The sequence below is a fragment of the Mus caroli genome, unplaced genomic scaffold (genome assembly GCF_978045245.1).
Source record: "Mus caroli unplaced genomic scaffold, Mus_caroli_1 scaffold_7, whole genome shotgun sequence".
NCBI lineage: Eukaryota > Metazoa > Chordata > Mammalia > Rodentia > Muridae > Mus > Mus caroli.
The window spans coordinates 25,317,282-25,341,500 of NW_028227262.1; the positions used below are offsets into that span (position 1 = coordinate 25,317,282).

Here is a 24,219-nt window from a genome sequence, read left to right on the forward strand (position 1 = left end):
GGAGACTCACAGTGATTCTGTGAAGGGCACACAATGTAGGCTAAGTAGGTGCAAAGGAGATTATACTCCCAGGAACTGAGGGAGTGTTTGGATACTAGTGGGCCTGTATCAGGACTGAACAATGCTTTATAACCTCAATTTACATCGACCAGACTGCCATATGTATTGTCAGTTTGTTAATGTGCTATCAGGATTAATTACTCCAAGCCTCTCAACTGAACAGATTTCTGTGTTTTATCAATTATTTATCAATGTTAGTATGAAATTGCTCATTGCTTTCTCTCTCTGGATTGTGCTCACTGTACTCCAGGAACAAATTTCTTGTTACTTTTTAAGTATATCTGCTTCTCCTGGCTACTATCAAGACGGGGATTTTGTGATTGGAGGACTCTTCTCCCTTAAACTGTCAGGTAGACACAGCAAAAATAAATTTAATTCTGGAAATGAATACAATATACCAGAATATGTTTACATGTAAGTTTTTTGGCTTCTTTCATTAAAAAAATATTGCTATAGTATTTAATATATATATTAATATATATTAAATATATACTAGTATATATTTAATATATATATATGGATCAAACCCTCCTCTACTGCTTTCCTTCCACTGTCCAGTGTCTTCTCTCTCTCAAATTCATTCTCTGTTTCTTTGTCTGTCTCCCTGTCTCTCTTTCTCAACTTCATGGATTCTGTCTCACTCTCACTTTTTACTCTGTGGAGTTTATTTAGGCATGCCAGTACAACAGGAGTATAGGGCATCATCTAGAGTCTATGCAAACTAAAGCTCCTAGAAGGAAACTTACTCTTTGTTCCCAAGTACTGAGCAAATGCCAATAGCTACTCAGCTATGCCTGGCTCTCTGTGTGTCTCTCCTCTACTCACACGGAATGCTTTTAAATATGTGAGAAGATGTTGAAAGCACTTTGCAGTTGGAAAAATTTTTCCTTTGTAGTTATTTAGTAATTGTAGCGAGAACACTTTATTTTTCAGGTTTAAATTTACTTGACACTCTTTTTTAAATTACTATGGTTGATTAAGCACTGTGTATTTTCTCAAGATTTATCATATTTTCGAAGACCATGTGAAAAACTGTTTCAGTGTTGGCTATTTCAATGTTTTAATTTCTTATTTTATTTCTTCCATTTATTTCTTCAATTTTTATTTCTCAGACACAAATTTCACAGTAAAAAGTTAAATTTGTACATTTCAAAGCATGAGATGGTTCAAAACTTTAATCCCAGAACTTGAGAAGCAGAGGCAGGTGGATCTCTATGAGTCTGTGGTTAACCTAGTCTACATAGTGAGTTTCAGTTCAGCCTGGGCTGAATAGTGAGACATTGTCTCAAAAAATTCAAAACCAAAAATTGTGAATTTGATAATAAGTTGTACTATGAATTTTCATTTTTAAGATGAATTCATTCATTCAAGATAAATACATTTTTAATATAGAATATCCTGTTTATTTCTTTGATTGTTGTGTATTAGATTGTTAAAAATAAAAATCCAAAATTGAGAGGGAGCATGAGAGGGACTCCAGGGAAAAAGTAGAGAGAAGTAACTGATGTAATTATGTTTTATTAAAAGCTAATATTAAAAAGAACACAAAATCATCTTTCCAATTTTTCCTCCTAGTGATTTCACCAAACATTATCAGCACATATTGGCTATGGTTTTTGCTATAGAAAAAATCAACAAAGACCCAAATATTCTGTTCAATATGTCCCTGGGATTCCATGTCTTCAATGCTGACTTTACTGAGATGAAGGCCATGAAAAGTTCTATGGTTTTGCTCTCAGGAGAGAGCCCCCCAATTCCTAACTACAGCTGCAGGCCTGAGAAGACTGACAAGCTGGTTGCAGTGATAGGAGGCATTTCAACCGCAATATCCACTCAGATCTCCCGAGTTCTAAGTCTCTACAATGTCCCACAGGTACACAAATAATAATCATTCCTTAGGATAAACATAGTAACATAGTAAAAAATGCTAGTTATTTCAGCTATTGTTTATTGATGAGGTTTGGAACTAATTAAAATTTACTATTTATTCATCATTTTAACTCTAGTGTAAGTTATTCATAAGATGAAATCATGCTTGTATAACAAATTTAATTAATAACCTGTAAATTTGAAAAACTATAAAGTAATGACAACCTGTATTCTAACCACTTCAAGAAAATGTCCTTTGCCTTGGACCACTGTTAATACTGACTTTCTTTTGTATCCAGTTTTAGAGCATCACCAAGCGTGAGGAGTACAGTAATTCTACTCATGTATCTCCAGCGTAACAACCACGGACATTTTCCTGATTCTTTCACCGTGGTGTCAGCTCACATTGCCACACAACATTTCCCTTTCCAAAGAACCACGAGTCAGACTTACTCTGGCTCATTGTTGGCAGTGTTTGCAAATTTTCTATTTTGATATGAATGTTTCAGTTTTTGTCTTTAAAATTCTTTCTGTTGATCAGTAATGACTTCTTATAAACAATGCATGAGTAGTAGCAAGTTTTATTCAAATGCATCTTATTTAGTAAAAAACTTGAGAAGGACTCTTTAGAAATATTGGTTTGTCAATAACTGTTATCTGGTACTTTCCATTTTTGGCGATATTCATGAAGTTATTCAAAAGTGTTGTCAAGTGAATTAAGCTGCAAGTTTATATTTAATTTTTTTCCTATTTGTTTACTTTTAAGACGGGTTCTCACCATGCAGTCTTGATTGTTTTGAATTTCCTATGTGGCCCAAGATAGCCTTAGAGAAGTCATTCTATCTTTGCTTGTCCAGATCTTGGGATTAAAGGCATGTGCCGCAATGCCTGACCAGATGCTTATTTTTATGTGTCTTTATGAATGAATTTTATTTCTTCTTTTAAATATTTGGCTTTGGACATATGCTCGTTACGGCATTTATAATGATTTCACTTATTTGTAAGAAATGTGTATATAATTGAACTTGGTTCATTTTTGTCACAGAGCCTCCTACCTGCCTCTCACTGGTTTCCAGAGTCTCACCTAACAGCTCTCCATTCGGTTTTCCTGCCATGAGCTGCTTTGAATTGATTTTTGCACAGGGCAGAGAGATAGAAACCCACTCCACCTTAATTTTTTTGACATGCGTTTAGATATTCAATTTCCCTTGCAATTTGTGGAAGCAATTGCCTTTTCTCCAAAATATGCTTTTGACTTCAGCTCTGTGAGTTTATTTATTGGTCTTCTGTTTAGCTTGTCAAAAGGTTTGTCCTATGCCAACAACAGTCTGCTATGTTACTACAGCTCAGTAGTATAATTTGAGATCTTGTGTTGGAAAACACGTACCAGTACCCTCCCTCTTTAGGATGGCTTTGCCCAGTTGGCCCAGTTGGGTTGTGTGTGTGTGTGTGTGTTTCCGTATGAACTTTAGAATTCCCTTTGCTACTTTTTGTGAAAAGAGTCATAGGAAGTTTGCTGAGAATTATCCTTAATATATACAATTTTGGCATATTTTGTAACATTAATTTGACCAATTTGTAAGCATCCACATTCACCCAATTTCAAGCTTCATCTTCAAAGCCTTTAAAGTCTTCCACCTCCTTGTTTAAGCTTATTTCTTGATGCTTTTTTTTTTTTAAAAAAATTACACATTTTATAACTCCCATTATTTGTATCTCTAAAAATTCATTATTGACATGTAGAAAGCTACTGGTTTGGATATCTAGTCTGTGTTCCCTATTGATGAATGTGTATAAAAGGTCTGAGAGTTTCATACCTAAAATTTCATGAAGAGCCCATGAGAAAACGTTCCAACATAAACATATCATATAAACAGGAATAATTTACCTTCTTCTTACCCCATTTATGTGTGTGTTTTCTTACTGTATTGATTTTCCTAGGATTTAAAACTAAAAATGAATGGCAAATGTGAACATGCTCTAGCCCATTTTGTAATTTTACTAGTAAATTTTGAATTTTTCATTTTATCCAGGTCAGTGTCCCTGTATTCAGTAGTTAAGGAGCAATGATATTTGGGATGTCACACTGCTTTGGGATTTCATGTGTCTGTGGTCTCTGTGTTCAAGTTGGAAGTCTGTTGGCTTGGATATTTCTTTTTATTTTATTTGTATATCTTATTATTTAGCCATGTAATCTATTTATGTAAATACATTTTTAATATTAGAGAGATTGAGAAAGAGAGGTTGGGCAGAGAGAAGTGAGTGGTTATGAACCACCTGACATAGTTGCTGGGAATTGAACTTTGATCCGTAGAGTTATTTTTTATCAGCATATGATGCATGGGTTTCATTATGGCCCAATCACATGCACTTTGTTCTCACTGTTTACATCCTGATGCTGCTCTTACACTCTCCCATCTTTCTGTTCTGCTCCATGAACAAACCTTTTTCAGCTTTTAGTTTATTGTTTTATTACTTTCCCCTGCCTTAGGATTTCCTTTACCATTCTAGTGGTTCCCTTTCTAGTTCTCTCTCTCTCTCTCTCTCTCTCTCTCTCTCTCTCTCTCTCTCTCTCTCTCTCTCTCTCTCTCCCCCCCCCCCTCTCTCTCTCTCTCTATTTCTGTTTGTGTGTACATGTATGTGTGCATGTATGTGCGTATAGTAAGTGACACCTGTGTGTATGATGTGTGTCAGGTGTGTGTTACATGCCATTGTTGACCAGGACTGTGCAGGTAGGTATGTCAGCAGATCCATACATGGAGACTAGATAGTCTTCCTCCATCTCTATCTACACTGCTGTCTTGAATCAGGGTCTTTCACTTAATGAGAAGCTTGAGATTCTGGGCTGACTAGACAGCAAGCTTTTAGGATTTGCCCATCTGGATTGTAGACCTGAAAGAAGCCTAAGCTTGTCCTGTCAGCAGGACAACAGGTCTTTTTACCACAGACTCTTGCCTTATCTTTTGGATGCATTTTTGTCCCAGTTCAAAAACATATTTTTTAAATGTATGGTTTAATCTTCGCAAGACCAAGGGCCTCTCATCCCATTGATGGCCTACTAGGCCATCCTCTGCTACAAATGCAACTAGAGATAAGATTATATTTCACAGTACAGGGTAATGCCAGGGGCAGGAAATGAGAGTAGGTGGGTGGGGGAGCAGGGCAGGGGATGGATATAGAGGACTTTCAGGATAGCATTTAAAATGTAAATGAAGAAAATATCTAATAAAAAATTTATGGTTTAAGAGAAGTTCACTCAGATTTTGGACTATTTTAAGCAAACATAATTAGAAACTAGTTTCATGGGCCTCATGAGCCCATTGATAATGTTTAATAATATAAAAATTGTATCAAGTTCCATCATCTATTTAAAATGCTTACTTTGTGCATTTACTAAGAATTGATACTTCTTTATACTGTTTCCTTCCTCAGTGTACTCATGTTTGCTTTATTTTCTGATTTCTTCTTTCCTAATTCTCCTTATTGTCCCTATCTACCCCTCTCTCCCAGTCAATTAACATGTATTGAGTGTCTGTATTCAATTATTATGATTTTGAATTCAATAAGTGAAATGCTCACTTAACATTCTAATTCAGATACCTGGTGAGAAGTCAGTGAATGGAGCCAGGCTTGAGTTGTGGATTGTACCGTGTTTTAGTGGGCATTTGGTTTTAGGGGATTATTGAGGGAATTTGTGTGGAAAGGGGTTTCAAGTCTCAATCAGAGCCATGGGACACTGGGATATCCTAATATCACCAGTGTAGAAATACTTAGAAGATTCTATAAGGCAGGCCACTAATGTTGGCTAAACAAAGAAAAAAAATCCCAGAACTCTTTTAGGAGCACTTTTTAAATAAATTCATTGTTTCTTGGCAATAAGTGATGTGAATTTTAATAATCGATCACTTGATTTGGCAAATTAATGATCTAGTTCCCTACCAACCCCAGAGGAGATACCCTAAAGTGCATAGGAATGACAGTGTAGTCATCTCAATTAAACTTTTCTGGTAAGAAGGACAGCAATGTGATGCGAGGGAGCAGAGGCTACTCTTACATAGAAACTTTACAACATTCATTGAGGAAGATAGCATTCTATCCTAAGCAAGCTTGTATTAAGCATTAGAGAAAGCCAAAAACAAGGATTGTGTAGGGAAATACAGACTTCACTAGTGGGTTTTAAAATGCTTCTTAGATTCTTCTTTACTGGGCAATTAGTTATGGAATTGTGACTTCAAATAAAAAGCTTTTAGTGGTAATGTTTCTTCACTTCCATATCAAGAGGAAGAAAGTTTTGGTATGGAAAGTGTAAGATTTGCAAATGCTCTAGTTTGACTGGTTGTGTCTGAACTGAGAGAAGGAGATAGACACTCTGTAACCCTGTTTGATACATTTAATAAATGTGAAAAGAAAAAGATACACTTCATGAAAGGACTAAAAAGTAAATGATGAATCATAGGTAACATTAATTATTTCTTAGCAAAGTGATTTAACTCTTTAATCTCTCCTAGAGTGCATTCAGAGAAGAGGTAAAGCAAATCATTTGAGAATAAACCTAATAGTCATGTCTTAAGTAGTAACTTTCTTTCTGTTTAGATCAGCTATGCTCCTTTTGACCAGAGCCTTGGGACCAGAGTCCAGCTTCAGTCTCCTTACCAGTTTCCTGTGCACACCGCAGCTCTGTATCAGGGAATTATTCAACTGCTGCTATACTTCACTTGGGTCTGGGTTGGCCTGGTGGTTCCAGATGATTTGCGGGGAGAACTCTTCCTTAGGGACTTCACAGAGGAGATGATGAACCATGGACTTTGTGTTGCATTTGTAGAAAAGGTTCAAGAAATTAATGCTGAGGACAAAGTAAACAAGAAGCTTTTAGAGGAAAAATTCACATCGACACGTGTTATCATTGCATTTGGTGACACATATTCTCTTCTGGCACTTGCTGTTCACACCACTTTCTATACTACTTTTCGTAATGTCTGGATCACAACTTCTGATTGGGATATCACGTTTTATTTTGAGCAACCTAGGAGTTATGTATACTTTGGTGGAGCATTATCATTTACTGATCGCATGAATCAAATTCTGGGATTCAAAGATTTTCTCAGAAATGTTCAACCTAGAAAATACCCTCAAGATATCTTTATTCAGGATGTATGGGTGATCTTATTTGAATGTCCATATTTAATTGAGTATGAAGCCAGGCAACTAAGTCAATGTGCGCCAAATGGCAGCCTGAGCACACGACCTCTGCATGTTTGGGATATGAATACCTCACCTATGAGCTACAAAGTCCATGCTGCTGTGTATGCTATTGCCCAGGCACTCCATGAGGAGCTGTCCCTCAGAGTGGAAGGAGGATCACTGGATAAAAGTGTACTCCGGGCTCCTCTACCTTGGAAGGTAGCTATAGCTGGTCTTGTGTTTTCCTAGGTTGTTGCAACTTGACTTTTAAGTTCTGTATTTTATTTCATGAACTTTCATAGTTCCTTTCTAATTAGTGATATAATTCAGGAAAAACACATTATAGTGTTTAAAGTTGAACTAACATTTCTGTCAGAAAACAATATAAGCATGGTGCTGAAAAACAATTGTCTTTCTAAATTAAGCACATTCAAATTATAATTTTCAGGCCCTTACATTGTCATGTTTTTTTGTTATTGCTTTTATTGTTTTGTGAAGAAAGTATACAATACAACTGAAATGCTTTGGACAAGTATAAATCTGAGATATTTATTTTAAGGTATTTTAGGCACATTTGATGCCAACAGTTTGTTTTATTTTGATAAACAAATCCTAGAAAGAACACATAGCTCTGTTAGGGCACACATTTTCATCTATGACTATTCTCCTGTGTGTGTGACTTCATGAGTTTGAAGACAGTTTTTACTGTATAGACAGAACTCATCTTTAAAATCAGATTCCAATCCCATCTGAAACAAAAAAAGGTTTCTCTAAAATGAGCATGGATTGAATGGAGGGGCACTAATCACAACATATCAACTTTTCAAATGTTTCCCTCCTCTGCAGCTGTTTATCTTTTCAAACCTACTGAGTTTCTAACAACCTACCAGGGTTCCTTCCTCTAAATCCTTGTCAACACTTTATTTTTTGAGATTGTTTAAATTTGCTGTTTGTTTGCTACTTTCAAAACTAATGAATGGTGGATATTTTCTAAGTTTGCCCCATTGCATTCCCTACTCCTCCATCCTCTGTTGGAGACTTTTTCCCAAGCAGCACTCTCTCATTCTAATGACTTCTTTTTGTAGGTAGGATCCTCTGAATTTAATTAGAGTTTTTAACACAGGGATGGGGGTTATTGCTGTATTAAGGGATAATTATCCCTTGAGATCACATAAATCTTTTGTGTGTTTTGAATTTTGACATCAGGCATGCTAACACATACAAAGTGGTATAGCTCATGGTGAGCTGCATTCCCCTTTCTTAGATCAGTGATGGTAAACATCTTTCCATATACTTTATGGCCACAGGTATCTCTTTCTTGATAAAACAATCTAACTGACATTTTTTCTTATTTTTACTTTTTGACTAAGTCATTTCATTAATTACCTATAAATTGGGGTGATAACCCTTCATTAGGTGTCTTGCTTGCAAATATCTTCTTTCCCTCCATGAATCGTTATTTTACACTGTTGGTTGTTTTCTTTGTTGTGCAGATGCTTTCTTGATAGGAAATTTTATCTTAGCTTTCATTGACTGTTTTTGATATCCTGTTTGAAAAAAAATGATCATCAAGACCATGGCCATTATAGGACTTCCCTCTCAGATTTACTTTAGGAGTTTTTTGTTCTGAGATTTTGCTGTGTTTTTATATTATTTGCTGTATGAAACAGACAAAAATCCACCTGCAGTTTCTCACCCTGTTTTCACACCAGCCTTTGGACAAGTGATGTCATTTCATCCTTTGCATGTTAGTGGTGTTGTGTATGTTCAGTTGGTTTCTGAATTTCTGTTCAGCTCCTCTGTGATGTGTGTACACTATATGCCATGCTTGTACTGTTGCAATTTTATAAAACCATTTGGAATTGGAAATGCAATACTTTAAATTTTTTCTTCTTCAAGTTTGCAAAAGGCATGTCCTGTGAGGAATTTAGGCCTTGAGAAAAACATTCAGATTTTCATAGAGATTGCCCTAATCTGTGAAACGTTTTGTATAATGAACTATTTAAAACTGTGTTAACTCTTCTAATCCTTGATACTATTTCCTTTGTATATCTTTTCAATCTTTTTTATCATTGTCTTACAGGTTTTACCATAGGGATATTTTACTTCCTTGGTTAAATATTTTCCTAATTAGAAAAAGTATTAGGAATATTACTTTATTGTTTCTATTGTTATATATTTATTTACATGATGTTGGGTTTCATGAGGATAATTACATACAAGTGTATATATAAATACTCATTTGACTATGCTTCCCCTCAATTCCCTCACTCCACTTTCTATTCCCTGCAGAGGTGTAGTAGTTTGAACCAGAAATGTCCCCCACAGGCTCTGGATTTGAACAATATGTTCTCAAGGCATTTTTCTAGGGAAATTTGCATGATGGAGTTCCTGCAGTATACATCAATACAGAAGTGTTTTGGCATTTATTTATCTTCATCTTACTTCAGGGCCACCCTCTTGTCTTGCAGGCAAGAGTGGGAACATCTTCTTCCTATTCCACCTCATGTGCTTTCTCTCATGTTCCTCACCATGATAGACTCTGGTCCCCCTGGAACCATAGGCCCAAATAAACTCTTCCTTCTGTGAGTTGCTTGGGTCACACTGCTTTATCACAGCAACAGAGAATTAACTAATCCACACTTGTGTTTGTCACATGTGGTCCTCTACATAGTTTTGCCTTTACTCCCAAGTCTTCCATTTTTATGTACGTGTGTGTCTGTGTGTGTGTGTGTGCACACTTTAGTCTGCGTCTGTGTGTGTTCAAGTATGTGTACAGCTATGCATAAGTGTGTGGGCCTGTGTATGCATGTGTGCATACAGGTGCTTATTAATATCCCTGTTTGTGGACATTTGTGTTATAAACTAAACACTACAAATGAGTTAAAAAACTACAATATGTGACTACAGGAGTCTGACTTTCCTTATTATGATAATTTTCTCACAAGAATTTTCTAATAAATGGCATAGCATCATTAGTCTTTATAGATGGATATATTTCCAATATGTGTATTCCAATTTTTTAAGCATTCTTTAATTGGTAAACACTATATTAATTACATTCCTGCTGCTGTGACAAAACACTATGACCAAGTAAAATCATAGGAGAAAGGGTTTGGCTTCCAGTTCTAGAGATAAGGGTTTCTTTGTTTAAAGGAGGCATGGCAGGAAACATCTGGTATGATGATAGGAAGAGGAGATCATATTTCAACCAGAAGACAAAGCAAGAGGAGCAACAGAAAATTCTCTATTGTCTCAAAGCCCATCCCCAGTGACATGTATTCTCCTGCAAGGCTACATCTCTGAAATCTCCTGAAACACTGACAACCTACTAGGTGACAAGTATTCAACACCTGAATCTATGGGGAACATTTTTATTTAAACCACCTCACACTCCTAAGCTGAGTCATGAACTCATTGTTGCAGTAAGCCCTAATGTCAAGTACTTCTGATACACGGACTTAAAAGTCCTTCAAGTAAACACCAAGAAGTGATGGAGCTGGAACATATGGTAGGACCTGTTCATTTTTTGTTTTTGTTTTCGAGGAGTATCCCTTCTGGATTCCAGAGTGACTGGCTTAATTCACATTCCCACTAGCAGTGTGTAAGCATTCTCTTTTCTACATATCATAGGCAATATCTGTTAATATATGGGTTTTCTATTACTGTGATAAAGCAACCAAAACTGAGTTATGGAAGAAGGAGTTTACTTTGGCTTAGGTTCCAGATGGAGAGTTCTTAATGGTGGGGAGGTGTAGCAGCGGAAAGGTAGAATAAGAAGCAGAGAAATCATATCTTCAACCACATGTAAGAACCAGAGAAAGTATGTGGGATGAGGCTACACAGTCTCAAAGCCCAGTCCAGTGGCCTAGTTCCTTCAGCAATGCTCCTTGGTCTAAAAATTCCATCACCTCTGAAAACATCACTTCTGACAGGGACTAAGTATTCAAACACCGAACTCATCTCAGAGCATTGATTATTCAAATTATGATATGTATTTCTACTGTTTGAGTTCTATGTGTGTGTGTGTGTGTGTGTGTGTGTGTGTGTATCTTTGAGAATTCTCAAATTTTTTACAGTGTGGTTTGATCCAATTAATTCTCCTTCCCCCTACCTTTCCCTTTCTATGCCCAGATTTGCATCCTACACTCTTAAAACCCTTCAAGATCAATTCTTGCAGTATTAATAATTTTGATATGTTGCCTTCTGCTGGTGCATGGTCAGGTTTCCTGAGGCGATCGATACTCTTAGAGAAAATTGACCGCCCCTTCCAATCGCTTACAAATGCTAATGGCATCTGAGGTACTGGTGGGACTCAATGCTCAAATACTTTATAGACTGTCTTGCGGTTTTGAGGTCTCATGCATGCTATGGAAACTAAGCTCACATGTGCAGCTGCTTTGCAGTGGACAGAGATACTGTTTTCTTGTAATCATCCACTGGCTTATTCCATGGAGATTCATTGACTGGCTTGTATTCCATAAGGGTATTATTTATCATTAGAAACATTTTTAAATGAAGCTATATTTTGCTTATATTCTTTTCTTCCCCAAGTTCATCCATCTCCCTGCCTCCTTCCAACCATATGTTCTTTCTCAAAAACAAAAACATAAAACAAAAAACCAAAACAAACAAACAAACAAACAAACAAACCAGAACAAAACTCATTACAATTAACCACCCAAAACAAGGAGAAGAAAATAAATTCGCATCCTCCCAAAACAATATAAAACAAAATTTCACACTGTAAGCAAATTAAAACATACATACACAAAAACAATGGAGTCCATTATGTTGGGCATTTGCTCCTGAACATGAGACCTGCCCTGGAGTGGTTGATATACCCAGTGTCACTCTGTGGGAGAAAACTGGTTTTCCCTGTCCCAGCAGGTATAAGTGAATGTTCAGTTGTTCATTTTTAACCGAGTGACTAGATTTTTATTCAGTTCATTCACTGATTCACTCATTCATTTGCTCTTCTTAAATAAAACAAAAATAATTTAATAAAACAAAACTATGACATGGAAGTCAGACAACAGAAAGGAAAGTGTCTCCTCTTCTATAGTGTTCTCTGAACTATAAGAGAAGGGTTATTGTTTTATTATTTTTTTAAAATATTCTTCTCTCATACAATACATTCTAACTGCTGAATTCCAACTCTCAATTACCACCATTCCCCTGTCCATCCCTGCTCAACCTAGATTCCCTGGCCCTCAGTTATCCTTCTCTAAAAAGTAGGAATTTGGAGGATATCAACATGGCATAACAGGATAAAGTGAGTTAGGCACATATCCTAATATCAAGGTTGAATGAGGCCACCCAGCAGGAGGAAAAGGGTACCACAAGTAGGCAAAAGGAGAGTCAGATATACACACTCCTCTACTGTTAGGAGTCCCACACCACAACAAGCTAAAAAACGATAGCATATGTGCAGATGACCTATGTACAAGATATTTACTTTTGAATTCAGTCTCGGTGAACCATTATAAACACTGATTCTTTGATTCTTTGATTCTGTGGGGTGTGTTCTCCTGGTGTCTTGGACTGCTCTTTTTCCTACAATCCTTCCTCCTCATCTTCCATGGGATCCCCAAGCAATGCATAACATTTGGCTGGGGGTCTCTGAATCTGCTCCCATCAACTGTTATATGAAGCCTCTGATAAACTCTAGTCTAGGCACTGCTCTATGACTATAGCAGAATAGCCGTAGAAATCTGTTTTTGACTAGTTGCTATTGTGGTGGTCTATTGTGTTTAGTTTTCCCTTAGTTTTCTGAGCAACCCAGCTTCAGGTACCTGGCCATTCGGGCAGTTGCCTGGCATGGGATGCATCTCATGGCTTGAGTGTCAAGTTATACGAGTCATTGCTTGCTCACTCCCACAGATGTAGAGCACATCCCAGCACATCCTGCAGTCAGGACAGGTTTTGGATCCAAGTTTTTATGGCTGAGTTGGTGTCCAAGGTACACTATTGAGAGTCTTGCCTAGTTACAGATGATGGCCAGTTCAGGTTCAATATTTTCCATAACTAAGTCCTTACTAAGGTCACTTTCATAGGTTCCAGAAAGGGTCTTATTTCCTATAGGTATTGACATTGCCTCTAAATGCTCCACGATTCATCTCTCTGTGTGTCTTCCTGTCCATTACTTCTACCTCCATACCTCTCTCCCCAAACCCTTCCTTCTTGTTCTCATCTCTGTCTCTAATCACCCAGAAAATCTATTCTATACTCCATCCCCAGGAAGATCCATATGACCTGTACCTTCTAACCCCAGATTTCTCCTTGTTACTTAGCCTTTTCTGGGTCTGTGAATTGTAACATGATTATCCTTTATTTTACAGCTATTAACAACATTTATGTAACTACATGCTATGTTCTCCATTCTGGGTCTCGGTTGACTTACTCTGGATCTTTTTTGGTTCCATCCATTTGCCTGCAAATATCACAGTCCCGTTTACCTAAGAGCTGATTAGTAAACCATGGTGTAGATGTCTTATAATTTGCTGATCCATTCTTCAGTTGAGAAGCTTTTGGGTTTAATCCAGTTTCTAGCAATTTTAAATAAAGCCACTGTGAACTTAGGTGAGCAAGTGTCCTTGTGGCAGGATGGAGTGTCATTTGGGTTTACACACAAGAGTAGCATAGCTATAATCTGAGATAGATCGATTCCCAATTTTCTGAGGAGCCAGCATATTGATTTATATAGTGGCTGTACAAGTTTTCAGTCCCTCCATCAATGCAGAAGTGCCCTCCTGTCTCTACATCCTCACCATGATGAGTTCTATCTTTGATCTTAGTCATTCTAAAAAGGTGGAAGACAGAATCCCAAAGTAGTTTTGTTTTACTTCCCTAATGGCTAATAATATTGAATATTATTTTACATGTTTCTCAGCTAATAGAGATTCCTATATTGGGAATTCTCTGCTTACATAAGTACCTCAATTTTTTCATTTAGATCGTTTGGTTTGTTGTTGCCTATGCTCTTCAGTTTTTTATATATTTTGGATATTAGCTCTCTGTCAGATGTTGAGTTGGTATAAATCATTTCCCATTATGTAGACTTTTAAAGTTATTCTTTGACTTGCAGAAGCTTTTTGATATCATGAATTCACACTTATTAATTATTGATGTAAGTGCCTGTGCTATTAGTGTTCTATTTAGAAAATTGTCTTCTGTGCCAATGTGTTTAAAGCTGTTCTCTACTTTTGCTTCCTTCAAGCACAGTGTGTCTTATTTAATGTGATTGTTAATTTGCCTTGAGTTTTCTGTGGGTGATAAATGTAGAGCTATTCACATTATTAAACATGTATATATAGAGTTAGAATAGCTCCATTTGTTGAAGATTCTTTCTTCATCAAAAATCAGTTGTCCAGAAGTGTGTGGATTTACTTCTGGGCTTCAATTCAATGCCATTGCTCAACATGAGTGTTTCTATGAAAATACTTTGTGGCTTTTATTACTATAGCACTGTGGTATAATTTAAAATTAGGAATAGTGATACATCTTGAATTTATTTTACTATTTATTATATTACTTCTACTGATCCATGAGTATGGTAGACCTTTCCATCTATAGGTATCTTCTTCTGTTTCTTTATTCCACGACTTAAATTTTTATCATAAAAGAACTTTTCATGACTCATTTGGCTCCCCCTAAATATTTGATATTGTTTTGTGGCTCCTATGAAAAGATATGTTTTCCTGATTTTTTTCTATTTGTAATTTTTATATAGGAAGGCTACTATTTTTTTTTTAGTTAATCTTGTGTACAGCCACATCTATGAAAGTGTTCATCAGTCATAGGAATTCCCAGGTAGGGGTTGCTTATGTATACTCTCATGGAATCTGCAAATAATAATATCTTGAATTTTTATTTGCTAATTAGTACCCCTTGAATTCCTTCAGTTATCTTACTGCTGTATTGCCCATTTGGTTGAAAATATGTTATCTCCAGTATTTGCCGTGTTTTTGTCTGAATATATATGTGTGTGTGTCTGTATTTCTGTGATATAGGCCTAGCGCTTGCATGGGTTAGCTCTATGACAAATGTTTGATATACAGAACAATAACAAAAGCCACAGGAACATACAGTTTGAGAAAGAAAGGGCAGTTAATGTAACTATGTTTGTATATTTATAAATAAACTTATAGTGCAAGTTCTGAACCTTATTTTTTACTTTTAGCTCCATCCATTCTTACAAAAGGGACAGCTTGGGAGAAGCTCCAATAAGGAGAACATTGTGAACAAGGAGATTTTGGCAACCGAGTTTGACATCTTTAATTTCCAGTCTCTGCAGAGTGGTACAAAAGCTCAAGTGAAAGTTGGCGAGTTTGTCTTTGAATCTCACAGTGTTCAACATTTTTCACTAAATGAAAAACTCATAACTTGGGGCAAATATGGCAAGGAGGTGAGTATCTTTGCGTTCAGTACCATGTGCTGTCCTCAGAGTGGAATTCCTCAGATAACAGAGTTGTCAGAAGAAATCAGGTTTTGGCCTAGGAAGAGCAAATAGATTTAATTGCTAAAAACCCAAAGCTTCTGATTGCAGAATAGCAAGAAAGAGTTAAACTTGAATCCATCAGCATCTGAGTCCCAGAAAATTAAGAGAGAGTTAATGGGTCTTTAGCCTTTGCCTTTCATCCATCCCTGGGTTCCACCTCAATACCTGACTGCTGGTGTGGGACCCCAGCAAGTTACATCATTCCTGTCTATTCTTATGAGAGTTGGATATATGCTATCTTTGACTCACTGTTTCAAATCTTTCTCTGATTCATCACTTTGTCTGCACCATCAATTAGATTTTACTTTAAACTATATATTCTTTATTTACATTTCAAGTGTTATCCCCATTCCAGGTCCACCCCCTCGGAAGCCCCCATTCCCTCACCCCTCCCCATTCTTCTATGAGGGTGTTCCTCCACCCACCTACCCCCTAACACCTCCCTTTCCTCCACTCCCCTATACCCCTACACTGGAGCATCTATCAAGCCTTCATAGGACCAAGAACCTCTCCTCCCATTGATGCCTGACAAGACCATCCTCTGTTATATATGCAGCTAGAGCCATGTGTACTCCTTGATTGATAACTTAGTCACTTTGACCTCTGGGGGATCTGGTTGGTTGATATTATTGTTCTACCTATGGGGTTGCAAACCCCTTCAGCTCCTTCAGTTATTTCTCTAACTCCACCATTGGCCCTATGGTTTGCTGCTAGCATCTGCCTCTGTATTTGTAAGGCTCTGGTAAGGTCTCTCAGGAGGCCTTTCAGCCAGCATTTCTTAGAATCCACAATAGAGTCAGAGATTGATGACTGTCTATGCGATGAGTTCCAAAGCATGACTGACTCTAGATTGACTTTCCTCCAGTTTCTACTCTGTACTTTGCCTCCATATAAGCTCCTGTGAGTATTTTGTTCTTCTTTCTAAGAAGTACCAAAGAACCCACACTTTTTTTTTTCCCAATTTATTTTTTTTAATTAGGTATTTTCTTCATTTACATTTCAAATGCTATCCCCAAAGTCCCCCAGACCCCCCTCCCACTCCCCTACCCACCCACTCCCACTTCTTGGTCCTGGCATTCCCCTGGTTCTTTTTTTTTTTTTTAATATTTTTATTACATATTTTCCTCAATTACGTTTCCAATGCTATCCCAAAAGTCCCCCATAGCGCCCCCCCACTTCCCTATCCACCCATTCCCATTCTTTTGGCCCTGGCATTCCCCTATATTGGGGCATATAAAGTTTGCAAGTCCAATGGGCCTCTCTTTCCATTGATGGCTGACTAGGCCATCTTTCGATACATATGCAGCTAGAGACAAGAGCTCCGGGGTTCTAGTTAGTACATCATGTTGTTCCAACAAAAGGGTTGCAGATCCCTTTAGCTCCTTGGGTACTTACTCTAGCTTCTCCATTGGGAGCCCTGTGATACATCCAATAGCTGACTGTGAACATCCACTCCTGTGTTTGCTAGGCCCCAGCATCGTCTCACAAGAGACAGCTATATTTGGGTCCTTTCAGCAAAATCTTGCTAGTGTATGCAATGGTGTCAGCGTTTAGAAGTTGATTATGGGATGGATCCCTGGATACAGCAGTCTCTAAATGGTCCATCCTTTCATCACCGCTACGAACTTTGTCTCTGTAACTCCTTCCCTGGGTGTTTTGTTCCCAATTCTGAGAAGGTGCACAGTGTCCACACTTTGGTCTTCATTCTTCTTGAGTTTCATGCGTTTAGCAAATTGTATCTTAAATCTTGGGTATCCTAAGTTTTGGGCTAATATCCACTTATCAGTGAATACATACTGTGTGAGTTCTTTTGTGATTGTGTTACTTCACTCAAGATGATGCCCTCCAGGTCCATCCATTTGGCTAGGAATTTCATAAATTCATTCTTTTTAATAGCTGAGTAGTACTCCATTGTGTAAATGTACCATAATTTCTGTATCCATTCCTCTGTTGAGGGACATCTGGGTTCTTTCCAGCTTCTGGCTATTATAAATAGGGCTGCTATGAACATAGTGGAACATGTGTCCTTTTTACCGGTTGGGACATCTTCTGGATATATGCCCAGGAGAGGTATTGCTGGATCCTCCGGTAGTACTATGTCCAATTTTCTGAGGAACCGCCAGACTGATTTCCAGAGTGGTTGTACAAGCTTGCAATCCCACCAACAATGGAGGAGTGTTCCTCTTTCTCCACATCCTCGCCAGCAACTGCTGTCACCTGAATTTTTGATCTTAGCCATTCTGACTGGTGTGAGGTGGAATCTCAGGGTTGTTTTGATTTGCATTTCCCTGATGATTAAGGATGTTGAACATTTTTTCAGGTGTTTCTCTGCCATTCGGTATTCCTCAGGCGAGAATTCTTTGTTCAGTTCTGAGCCCCATTTTTTAATGGGGTTATTTGACTTTCTGGAGTCCACCTTCTTGAGTTCTTTATATATATTGGATATTAGTCCCTTATCTGATTTAGGATAGGTGAAGATCCTTTCCCAATCTGTTGGTGGTTTTTTTGTCTTATTGATGGTGTCTTTAGCCTTGCAGAAGCTTTGTAGTTTCATGAGGTCCCACTTGTCAATTCTCGATCTTACAGCACAAGCCATTACTGTTCTATTCAGGAATTTTTCCCCTGTGTCCATATCTTCAAGGCTTTTCCCCACTTTCTCCTCTATAAGTTTCAGTGTCTCTGGTTTTATGTGAAGTTCCTTGATCCACTTAGACTTGACCTTAGTACAAGGAGATAGGAATGGATCGATTCGCATTCTTCTACATGTTAACAACCAGTTGTGCCAGCACCATTTGTTGAAAATGCTGTCTTTCTTCCACTGGATGTTTTTAGCTCCCTTGTCGAAGATCAAGTGACCGTAGGTGTGTGGGTTCATTTCTGGGTCTTCAATTCTATTCCATTGGTCTATTTGTCTGTCACTATACCAGTACCATGCAGTTTTTATCACAATTGCTCTGTAGTAGAGCTTTAGGTCCGGCATGGTGATTCCACCAGAGGTTCTTTTATCCTTGAGAAGAGTTTTTGCTATCCTAGGTTTTTTGTTATTCCAGATGAATTTGCAGATTGCACTTTCTAATTCGTTGAAGAATTGATTTGGAATTTTGATGGGGATTGCATTGAATCTGTAGATTGCTTTTGGCAAGATAGCCATTTTTACAATGTTGATCCTGCCAATCCATGAGCATGGGAGATCTTTCCATCTTCTGAGATCTTCTATAATTTCTTTCTTCAGAGACTTGAAGTTTTTATTATACAGATCTTTCACTTCCTTAGTTAGAGTCATGCCAAGATATTTTATATTATTTGTGACTATTGAGAAGGGTGTTGTTTCCCTAATTTCTTTCTCAGCCTGTTTATTCTTTGTGTAGAGAAAGGCCATTGATTTGTTTGAGTTAATTTTATATCCAGCTACTTCACCGAAGCTGTTTATCAGGCTTAGGAGTTCTCTGGTGGAATTTTTAGGGTCACTTATATATACTATCATATCATCTGCAAAAAGTGATATTTTGACTTCATCTTTTCCAATTTGTATCCCTTTGATCTCCTTTTGTTGTCGAATTGCTCTGGCTAGGACTTCAAGTACAATGTTGAATAGGTATGGAGAAAGTGGACAGCCTTGTCTAGTCCCTGATTTTAGAGGGGTTGCTTCAAGCTTCTCACCATTTACTTTGATGTTGGCTACTGGTTTGCTGTAGATTGCTTTTATCATGTTTAGGTATGGGCCTTGAATTCCTGATCTTTCCAAGACTTTTATCATGAATGGGTGTTGGATCTTGTCAAATGCTTTTTCCGCATCTAACGAGATGACCATGTGGTTTTTGTCTTTGAGTTTGTTTATATACTGGATTACGTTGATGGATTGAACCATCCCTGCATCCCTGGGATGAAACCTACTTGGTCAGGATGGATGATTGTTTTGATGTGTTCTTGGATTCGGTTAGCAAGAATTTTATTGAGGATTTTTGCATCAATATTCATAAGGGATATTGGTCTGAAGTTTTCTATCTTTGTTGGGTCTTTTTGTGGTTTAGGTATCAGAGTAATTGTGGCTTCATAGAATGAGTTGGGTAGAGTACCTTCTGTTTCTATTTTGTGGAATAGTTTGTGAAGAACTGGGATTAGATCTTCTTTGAAGGTCTGATAGAACTCTGCACTAAACCCATCTGGTCCTGGGCTTTTTTTGGTTGGGAGACTATTAATGACTGCTTCTATTTCTTTGGGGGATATAGGGCTGTTTAGATCATTAACCTGATCTTGATTCAACTTTGGTACCTGGTATCTGTCTAGGAACTTCTGGAACTTCTGGAACAAAATGGAACTTCTCCATTTCATCCAGGTTCTCCAGTTTTGTTGAGTATAGCCTTTGGTAGAAGGATCTGATGGTGTTTTGGATGTCTTCAGGATCTGTTGTTATGTCTCCTTTTTCATTTCTGATTTTGTTAGTTAGGATGCTTTCCCTGTGCCCTCTTGTGAGTCTGGCTAAGGGTTTATCTATCTTGTTGATTTTCTCAAAGAACCAGCTCCTTGATTGGTTGATTCTTTGAATAGTTTTTCTTGTTTCCACTTGGTTGATTTCACCCCTGAGTTTGATTATTTCCTGCCGTCTACTCCTCTTGGGTGAATTTGCTTCCTTTTGTTCTAGTGCTTTTAGGTGTGTTGTCAAGGTGCTAATGTGTGCTCTTTCTAGTTTCCTTTTGGAGGCACTCAGAGCTATGAGTTTTCCTCTTAGAAATGCTTTCATTGCGTCCCATAAGTTTGGGTATGTTGTGGCTTCATTTTCATTGAACTCTAAAAAGTCCTTAATTTCTTTCTTTATTCCTTCCTTGACCAGGGTATCATTGAGAAGAGTGTTGTTCAGTTTCCACGTGAAGGTTGGCTTTCTATTATTTATTTTGTTATTGAAGATCAGCCTTAGTCCATGGTGATCTGATAGGATGCATGGGACAATTTCAATGTTTTTGTATCTGTTGAGTCCTGTTTTGTGCCCAATTACGTGGTCAATTTTGGAGAAGGTACCATGAGGTGCTGAGAAGAAGGTGTATCCTTTTGTTTTAGGGTAAAATGTTCTGTAGATATCTGCCAGATCCATTTGATCCATAACTTCTGTTAGTTTCACTGTGTCCCTGTTTAGTTTCTATTTCCATGATCTGTCCATTGGTGAAAGTGGTGTGTTGAAGTCTCCCACTATTATTGTATGAGGTGCAATGTGTGCTTTGAGATTTACTAAAGTTTCTTTAATGAATGAGGCTGCCTTTGTATTTGGAGCATAGATATTCAGGATTGATAGTTCCTCTTGGAGGATTTTACCTTTGATGAGTATGAAGTGCCCCTCCCTGTCTTTTTTGATGACTTTGGGTTGGAAGTCAATCTTATCTGATATTAGAATGGCTACTCCAGCTCGTTTCTTCAGACCATTTGCTTGGAAAATTGTTTTCCAGCCTTTCATTCTGAGGTAGTGTCTATCTTTTTCTCTGAGATGAGTTTCTTGTAAGCAGCAAAATGTTGGGTCTTGTTTGTGTAGCCAGTTTGTTAGTCTATGTCTTTTTATCGGGGAGTTGAGTCCATTGATATTAAGAGATATTAAGGAAAAGTAATTGTTGTTTCCTGTTATTTTTGTTGTTAAAGTTGGCATTCTGTTCTTGTGGCTGTCTTCTTTTAGGTTTGTTGAGGGATTACCTTCTTGTTGTTTCTAGGGCGTGGTTCCTGTCCTTGTATTGGTTTTTTTCTGTTATTATCCTTTGAAGGGCTGGATTCGTGGAGAGATAATGTGTGAATTTGGCTTTGTCGTGGAATACTTTGGTTTCTCCATCTATGTTAATTGAGAGTTTGGCTGGGTATAGTAGCTTGGGCTGGAATTTGTGTTCTTTTAGTGTCTGTATAACATCTGTCCAGGATCTTCTAGCTTTCATAGTCTCTGGTGAAAAATCTGGTGTAATTCTGATAGGCTTGCCTTTATATGTTACTTGGCCTTTTTCTCTTACTGCTTTTAGTATTCTATCTTTATTTAGTGCATTTGTTGTTCTGATTATTATGTGTCGGGAGGTATTTCTTTTCTGGTCCAGCCTATTTGGAGTTCTGTAGGCTTCTTGTATGTTCATGGGCATCTCTTTCTTTAGATTTGGGAAGTTTTCTTCTATAATTTTGTTGAATATGTTTGCTGGTCCTTTGAGTTGAAAATCTTCGTTCTCATCCACTCCTATTATCCGTAGGTTTGGTCTTCTCATTATGTCCTGTATTTCCTGGATGTTTTGAGTTAGGATCTTTTTGCATTTTCCATTTTCCTTGATTGTTGTGCCCATGTTCTCTATGGAATCTTCTGCACCTGAGATTCTCTCTTCCATCTCTTGTATTCTGTTGCTGATGCTTGCATCTATGGTTCCAGATTTCTTTCCTAGGGTTTCTATCTCCAGTGTTGCCTCATTTTGGGTTTTCTTTATTGTGTCTACTTCCCTTTTTAGGTCTAGTATGGTTTTGTTCATTTCCATCATCTGATTGGATGTGTTTTCCTGTTTCTCTTTAAGGACTTCTACCAGTTTGGTTGTGTTTTCCTGTTTTTCTTTAAGGACTTGTAACTCTTTAGCCATGTTCTCCTGTAGTTCTTTAAAGTCCTTCTTGATGTCCTCTACCATCATCATGAGATATGCTTTTAAATCCAGGTCTAGTTTTTCAGGTGTGTTGGGGTGCCCTGGACTGGGCGAAGTGGGAGTGCTGGGTCCTGATGATGGTGAGTGGTCTTGGTTTCTGTTAGTAAGATTCTTACCTTTACCTCTTGCCATCTGGTAATCTCTGGAGTTGTTATAGTTGTCTCTGTTCAGAGGTTGTTCTTCTGGGGATTCTGAGTATCCTCTGTCAGCAGATCTGTACAGACTAAGTTCAGCGGAGTCCCGGAGCCAAGATGGCGCTCCCTGCCGGGCAGGTCACTGTTCTCCGGCTGGGAGGGTGTCAGATGTCTGCGGCCCCAAAAGGGTGCTGCCTCAGCGGTTCTGTGGCTTCCGCCTGTCCCAGAAGCTGTCTGCCTCTGTGGTCCTCACTCTGACCTGTACAGACTAAGTTCGGCGGAGTCCCGGAGCCAAGATGGCGCTCACTGCAGGGCAGGTCACTGTCCTCCGACTGGGAGGGTGCCGGATGTCTGCGGCCCCTAAAGGGTGCTGCCTCAGCAGCTCTGTGGCTCCCGCCTGTCCCAGAAGCCGTCTGCCCCCGTGGTCCCCACTCTGACCTGTAGAGACTAAGCTCGGCGGAGTCCCGGAGCCAAGATGGCGCTCCCTGCAGGGCAGGTCACTGTCCTCCGACTGGGAGGGTGCCGGATGTCTGCGGCCCCAAAAGGGTGCTGCCTCAGCGGCTCTGTGGCTCCTGCCTGTCCCAGAAGCCGTCTGCCCCCGTGGTCCCCACTCTGACCTGTAGAGACTAAGCTCGGCGGAGTCCCGGAGCCAAGATGGCGCTCCCTGCAGGGCAGGTCACTGTCCTCCGACTGGGAGGGTGCCGGATGTCTGCGGCCCCAAAAGGGTGCTGCCTCAGCGGCTCTGTGGCTCCCGCCTGTCCCAGAAGCTGTCTGCCTCTGTGGTCCTCACTCTAACCTGTAGACTAAGTTCGGCGGAGTCCCGGAGCCAAGATGGCGCTCCCTGCAGGGCAGGTCACTGTCCTCCGACTGGGAGGGTGCCGGATGTCTGCGGCCCCTAAAGGGTGCTGCCTCAGCAGCTCTGTGGCTCCCGCCTGTCCCAGAAGCCGTCTGCCCCCGTGGTCCCCACTCTGACCTGTAGAGACTAAGCTCGGCGGAGTCCCGGAGCCAAGATGGCGTTCCCTGCAGGGCAGGTCACTGTCCTCCGACTGGGAGGGTGCCGGATGTCTCGAACCCACACTTTTGTCTTCATCCTTTTTAAGCTCCATGTGGTCTGTGAATTGTATCTTGAGTATTTGGTGCTTTTGGGCTAATATCCACTCATCAGTGAGTGCATACTACATGTGTTCTTTTGTGATTTTGTTATCTGAGGATAATATTTTCTAGTGCCATCCATTTGCCTAAGAATTTTAGGAATTCATCATTTTTAACAGCTGAGTATACTCTGTTATGTAAATGTACCACATTTTCTTTATTCATTCTAGTGTTGAAGGACATCTGGGTTCTTTACAGCTTCTTGCTATCATAATTAAAGCTGCTATGAACATAGTAGAACATTTGTAATTGTTATCAGTTGGAGAGTCTTTTTAGTGTATACCCAGGAGTTGTATAGCTGGGTGCTCAGGTAATATGATGTACAATTTTTTGACTGCTTCCTTCTACCAACTAATTTTACCTTCTTTGTTTGGTATTAAAGATGTGCTAAGGGCTGAGCAGTACCACAACTATAAAAGCTATTTTCAGTAAATAACACAGTCTCTGTATGCACAGTATAATTATATATCCTGGACATATATTTCTGGATTTGAATCTTAATTTTTATGCACATTAATCCTCTAATTTCTGAAACTGATCACCCTGAATATCTCACTGATATGTAAAAAGAGATATAACATAGAAATGTGGAACATTATGGTCCTCAAGAGACCAAATACATTTTCTCCAATGGAAAACATTGGGTACAACAAACACTTCAAAGCAGGTCTCATGATCA

At 38.7% G+C, this 24,219-nt stretch overlaps 1 protein-coding gene across 1 annotated transcript in view; it reads left to right on the plus strand.

Annotated features, from left to right (window-relative positions):
* The first annotated feature begins 91 nt into the window (after window positions 1-91).
* Window positions 92-24,219, plus strand: part of LOC110288439 (vomeronasal type-2 receptor 26-like) — a 34,672-nt gene continuing 10,544 nt past the window's right edge. The window contains exons 1-4 of the mRNA XM_085840862.1: window positions 92-474; window positions 1,636-1,933; window positions 6,523-7,329; window positions 15,293-15,517. Of these exons, the coding sequence (XP_085696988.1) occupies window positions 122-474; window positions 1,636-1,933; window positions 6,523-7,329; window positions 15,293-15,517 (1,683 nt within the window). The 5' untranslated portion in view covers window positions 92-121. The remainder of the gene's footprint in view (window positions 475-1,635; window positions 1,934-6,522; window positions 7,330-15,292; window positions 15,518-24,219) is intronic.